General features: G+C 32.5%; 1 protein-coding gene across 1 annotated transcript; it reads left to right on the top strand.

Annotated features, from left to right (window-relative positions):
- The first annotated feature begins 874 nt into the window (after positions 1-874).
- Positions 875-4,824, top strand: LOC134726135 (uncharacterized). Its single transcript, XM_063590532.1, has 3 exons — positions 875-973; positions 2,921-3,568; positions 4,580-4,824. The coding sequence occupies exons 1-3, from the start codon at positions 922-924 to the stop codon at positions 4,822-4,824; spliced, it is 945 nt and encodes a 314-aa protein (XP_063446602.1). The 5' UTR covers positions 875-921.
- Positions 4,825-6,810: the final 1,986 nt, after the last annotated feature.

The following is a 6,810-nucleotide window of genomic DNA, read 5'->3' as shown; positions in this document are numbered from 1 at the left end:
ATATCAATTTTGCAGATTGCGTGTATTTCAAACAAAACATTAACAAAATGATTCAATTTTAAAATCGGATTATGATTATCTATTGTTGATCATTTCCAGCAGTATACAAAACATGGTAGACAGAACATTAACGGACATCTACAGTCTCTCTGTAAAATTCTGTCACTTGATTATTATGAAATATTTTTCTTGTTAATGTACTTTATTAAATATCTTAAGTTGCGTTTGGCAAATGATTGAGGAGTATATATACAATCTACCAGAACTAGGCCCGATTCTGTTTGTGGGTGTTCCTAATCATGAGCTGCTTTAATATACCTGCTGGTTTAATGTCCATTTCATACATCACATGAATGCGTAGTATGCATCCTCTTTCAATAAAAAATGTGAATGTCACAATGCATTCTTGTATGTTTTAGAGTTTAGTGTGTCGTCCTTTTCGACAATGTTAAATCCTCAATGCTATTCAACTTTGTATTTGGCTTAATAGGTATGTTGATCTAAGCGTCACTGAGTAGCCTTATTTGGCGAATTTTATAAAAGAAAACTGGTACCTTTGATTACTATTTTCACTGATCTATAGTACATGTTCACATCCGGGTATGCAATATTTGTTCGATGTGTTGATGAACCATTGATAAACGATCTGGATCCTCTCTTTGATAATATCCAATGCAAGTGTCTAAGGACTTAGGTGTGATTAGATATAAACTTATCTTTTAAATCTATCAATTTGAATAGGGACGATCATAAAAGAATTATTCATAATTTATAAACTAGAACACTTCAACTCATCAACAATGTTAATTGCTATACGTATTTATATTTATATGATTTAGTATCACTATAAAATATCAGATTGTCTCATGGCTTTTACCTCGGAATGTTTACTTAGTAAAGGTGGAAAGAACAAAACATGATATGGATCTTTTATATAAAGTATGCATTGTGTTTCTACATTTGTGGACAAGTTGTAAGTTTAATTAAGTCTCTATTTAAATTATTATTTGATTATTAAAATATATCATTGAATAAAACATAATAATGTTTGTTATATTGAAAAGAATGTTTTTTTTTTATTGAAAACCTGTGCAGTTGTTGACATGAGTGACTCAATTAACATTTTGTGCCAAGTAGTTTTTGTTTGGTTACACAATATGAAGAACTACTGGTAATCTCACTGTTCGTACACCAACATAAAAATAATGTTACGTCATTGGTTGAAAAATTACTCTATAGTACGTTATAAAACAATCACAATGTTATGATGTTCGCATTTAAAAGTTTTACCCTTAATGCATTATATTTTAAAACGGTGAATTTGATACAACTGTCATATAAGTCAGAGGTTAAGCTGGGTAAAACACTAGGCTAAATTCACCACTGTTCACATATGTAAATCCTGTACCAAGTCAGAAATATGACAGTTGCTATCCAATCGTTTGATATGTTCAAGCTTTTATTACGGACTTTCCGTTTTTTAATTGTCATTTGAGTTTAGTATTCTTATGAAGTTACACATGTCTTTATGTGTCAGTTTGACGTAACATATGGAAGTCCTAATTACTTCCAGAATTTTCTAATAAGATATCAGGCATTTTGTTTATTATACACGACGCACGACATATACAAAGAACACTTATAAAAAACAAACCGTTGAAAGCCAATAAAGTTGAAAATGTGAGTGGTGTATGTGCCAAAGAGACAACAACTCTGTCAAATAACAGAAAACAACTGATACTTAATACAGCGAGAAAATATCGAACCCGGAGTCGTGCTTCGTCTCCTCCCTAATCAAAAGTGTGTTCTAGTTCCGTGAGAATAGACGACACACTAAACTACGAAATAAACAAAAGAAATTAAAATAAAAATCAAGCCCAACAAAGGCCAAAAGGCTCTTGACTTCGGACAGGCGTTGCAAACATGCAGCGGGGTTAAATTTGTTTTTTGAGATCTTAAACATCCCCTATACCTCTAGCCAATATAAAAAACAACAACAAATGTTTATTGTACAGTCAATAAAACACATGGATATCTATTGGAGCACACATGACCTACACATAGCAGCCACCATCGTCTTTGTCTGAGGTATAAAAAAGAAGATGTGGTATGATTGCCAATGAGACAAATATCAACAAAAGACCAAAATGACACAGACATTAACAACTATAGGTTACTGCAAGGCCTTCAACAATGATCAAAGCCCATACTGCATAGTCAGCTATAAAAAGCCCCGATAAGACAATGTAAAACAATTCAAACGAGAAAACTAACGGCCTTATTTACGTAAAAAAATTAACGAAAAACAAATATGTAACACATAAACAAATGACAACCACTGAATATACAGGCTTCTGACTTGGGACAGGTACATACATAAATAATGTGTCGGGAATAAACATGTTAGCGGGGTTCCCAACCTTCCAATAACCTAGGACAGCGGTATAACAGTACAACATAAGAACGAACTATAAAAATCAGTTGAAAAAGGCTTAACTAATCAGATGGACAAAAATACAAGTGGATAATTGAAGTAATAGTTGTGGATGATTTGTTAATTCATTATTCATTGTTATTGTAGGATTAAAAATTGTCAATACCACTTTTTTTTTAAATTGTAAAAAAAATTAATAGTATTTGTATTCAACCAACATTAGTCTAGTGGTCATTATGCAATGTATATCGCCAAAATAATCTTGTTTTAAGATTTCTATCTTTAATGCATCTAGTCTGTTTGAGAAACGATACATATATATCACCTACTAAATTTGGATTAATATCTTATCCTTTCCATCATAGTCTAATATCTTGTAATTGTGTTTCATAGATCGCCACATTATCACCTTGTTTTATTGTGTAAGAGGTCATGAGAGTGTTTACGATTCAGTTTTCAAATCATTTTCCACATTTACATTTGTAGCTACACAAGTATATACAGGAGTTCTCACGAGACTATGGCCGTTGGATAGCCAAACATGTTCATCAGAAGTATTAACAACTACTTACGTATATAGCGAATGTAATAACATATTTAAACACCAGCCACAAGATTTCCCTTTTAACGCTATGGCGTTCGACGGATCTTCTCTTATTGATGTCGCTGTTGATGTTTCAACTTCTAAAATACAACATTACAGTTTTCAAGGTTGGTTTTTCTTTACAACTGACACTCCTGCGTCCTTGTTTCATTATATAGACAGTGAAGGAATCACGGAAACAATAGTTTGGATTAATAATATGAGGTCAAAAGTTTACAGAAGAGTAAGTTCCGATGTGAAAACTTTCACTGGAAGTAAGCAATTTTCGAAATATAAATGGTATTATATTTCACTTGGTATAGGTGAAATAGGTTACATATACGTACGTATTGATGGTGTAAGTGATATCTATGGAATTTTCAACAACCGTAACATCAAGGAATTTCCAGGTACATTGAGGATTGGTGGAGATTTTAGTGAGGTACATGCAAACATTGAGGGACGAATCACATGTGTTGGATTCCATTTAGATACCAGAGACGCCTCTGAAGATGTTGTTAAGGATGTGTGCACTGGAACGTCTTGGATGCGTAAGTTACCGTTTTTTTTATTTTGCTAAAAGATAAGCAAAGTGCAGTTATTTAAAATAGCATGCTTTTTGCGGTGTTTAATACATGTCTCTACTAAGCAAGATATGTAACTTAGGGGTGCTGTCTCTTATATTTGTTGTTTTTGTATAGTTTAATTTGGCCTAACGTTACAGCGCGATCCAGTGTTGCAAGGAAGAGTCTGGTATACACAACATGTTTAACTCTGGCACTTTCTGTATTTGCCTACTAAAATCAGTTTGTTATTCATTGGATGTCGTTTTTGTTGTATATCATATTTGTTTCAGTTCATCGTTTTATACATAAATAAAACCGCTGGTTTAAGCGTTTTAAATGGTATAATAATTAACTGAATACAAGCATTACTACTACCGAGTGCAATTACTAATTGAAAAAAAGTCCTTTCCTGTTATTGTTTGTTATATTGAAAAGCACAATTATATGCGATTAGCAAACTGTTATCGATTTCAAAGTAACATCTGCAATCTAGATTTTCGTAAAAAGGAAATAGTTGATTTCTTGTCAATAAAACATTTTCAAATTACAAAGAAACAAAATGGACGAAGTTCTTATTTGGCTTTACCTCTACCATACATTTTATAAGAGGAACGAATAATACCAAAGGGACAGTCAAACTCATTAATCGAAAATAAACTGACAACGCCATTGCAAAAAATTAAATAAGACAAACAGACAAACAAAGTACACATGACACAACATAGAAAACTAAAGAATAAACAACACGAACCCCAACAAAAACTAGGGATGATATCAGGTGCTCCGGAAGGATAAGCAGACTCTGTTCAACATGTGGCATCCGTAATTATAATTTTTTACTTCTTCATGAAAAGCATCTGTCTTCAACAAAGGTAGGGAAACAGTTAGATTTTTGTTTTAAATTGAAGTATTAAGCATAATGTTCTTTGTATACGTATTCAAATATATTATATACTGTTGCATATGATATTTAAAATCATGCTGTATTTTTAATAGCTGACAGAGGAAGCAATAGTATATACCTGACTAGGATGAATACAACGACGTTGTTTCCTGTTCTCATTAAAGAAGTCACACGCTGTTCTTTTACTCAATGTGCTTACTCATGTTTGGTAGAAATTGCATGTTTCTTTATATCTTTTGATGAAGAACCTGCCACTTGCAAATCGTGTTACCTGTTTAGAAGAGAAGAAACTACAGGCTCTCATAGCACAATTTCTTTGTATAGAGTTAAAACATAATAATACAAATAATAGTTAGTCAGGATCGGTGTGATTTACTGAAATGTTGCATATTAAAGTGTTTTGTTTTATTCAATTGCTGTAATAAGATTGAATTATGGATTTAGCTGTCAATAAATAAATAACAGTCATTTAATTTATGTCATTCAAATCTTCTTTTTGTTTGTTGGTGTTTGTTTTTGTAAATACTGCTTTGTTGATGGTGTTTTTCATTCTTAGAAAATATTGACTCATACAAATTAATGTACCCTTACTGCATACTTGGTTTGGTAAAAGTTAAAGAAACCTTGGTATAAGTTCAAATAAGACTTCCCGCTGGAAACCAAGTGATGTCGATAAAAGCGGATTTAATATATACTCTAAGTCTTTTAACAATGGACGATGTGTCATAGTTGATACGTATATTAGTACAAATTTAGCAGGCATATACAATGTGTTTTCGAGAAATATATTCTTTGCTTTAATGCTTTATCCCTTACCAACAAGAGTAAGGGTTGTATCAAAATTGTTTAATATATTTGCCTGTCTGTTATTATTGACTGTAATATAAAAGACTTCTAAGTTACCGATATGTATTATAAAGTGAGTTGACAGTTTTTATTGAAAGCCAATAACTTCTAAAAGACAAGTGTTTTTTTTTATGATATTCCAAATAAAAGATTGCTATTCATACGTAACCAATCTACCAGGACATAAACTGAAGTGAGAGAGAAAGATACAAAACTAACATGCATCCTCATACTTTGTTAAGTCCAAAAAAAATAAACCGAAATCATGAAATGTCATCGCAAAAAAAAAAACAACAATAGTTCACTCAACACAACACTGAAAGCTTAAGAGTGAGCAATACGAACCCAAAGAAAACCTGAGGGTAAACGCAGATGCTTCAGACTGATTTAACAGATCCTGCTCCACATATTGCACCCGTCATGTTGTTCATTTAGGTACAAACCAGTTACGCAGCCTAATACAGTATTCCAGATTTGATGGAAAATCATCAGAATATGTTACATCTAATTCATGTCAATTGTGTGTTCATTGGTCAATGTTAAGTTTTTTTATGGTATGATATAGGATTTTATATATACTGATTTGCAATATCTTATCTTGAAGTTTGAACGTTGAATTTGGAATTTTAAAGTTGAAAGATTTTTTTCAGCTTTCGTAAAGTCCTTATCATTTTACATACAAGGAACCAGTTTATAAAGTTTTCTGATAAATGGACGAAATCTTACCGAGTATTGTCATGGACTATGACTCGTATTACTCCAAGTCTAAGATTGTGAGTGCCTAATAAATGCATAAAATATTATACAAATACTTTTAACCTGTTAATACACCGTATTATCTGGAAAATCAAAGACGGCCGCCATGATGGGATATTTTTTGTCGAGGCTACCCCCTCAATATGACTAAATACACCTTCATGCATGTTCTGACAAAGTGTCATGCTTGTATTACCATTTGCATGATTTGTGTGGTAAGCTGCTCAACTATGTGTGTGTGTCTTAAATAAAACGTAGTACAATATGCGTCTTTCTAAATAAAGGAGCCTAGTGCATAATGCACCTGTTGTGTCTCTTTCCTCTCTGTGACATTCACTCAAATAGAAATATATTTGACTTGAATCAAGTTTCCTACATAACAGTCATTGTTAAATGATTCCTAAATGTATATACAAATGTACACTCCCCTAAACAGAGGCATCATATTTCATATAATGTAATTTTAAGTTGCCGGCTCAAACGAATATGAATTAAACAACACATAAAGAGGATACGTGTGCCTACAGCTGACCATGTGGTATGAGCTTTCCTCAATATTGAAAGCCGTATGGTGACCTATATATGTTAATTTCTGTGTCAATTTGGCCAAATGCTATATTACAAAAGCAACAATTACACTGTTGTTAATGTCAAACTCAAATTTTGAGAAGAAGCATATTACTTGCCAGGCCCCCTTTTCCCTCATCCAAGGCCCAGCCTC

The sequence above is a fragment of the Mytilus trossulus genome, chromosome 7 (genome assembly GCF_036588685.1).
Source record: "Mytilus trossulus isolate FHL-02 chromosome 7, PNRI_Mtr1.1.1.hap1, whole genome shotgun sequence".
NCBI classification, from domain to species: domain Eukaryota; kingdom Metazoa; phylum Mollusca; class Bivalvia; order Mytilida; family Mytilidae; genus Mytilus; species Mytilus trossulus.
This window is presented reverse-complemented; position numbering and strand designations above follow the sequence as displayed.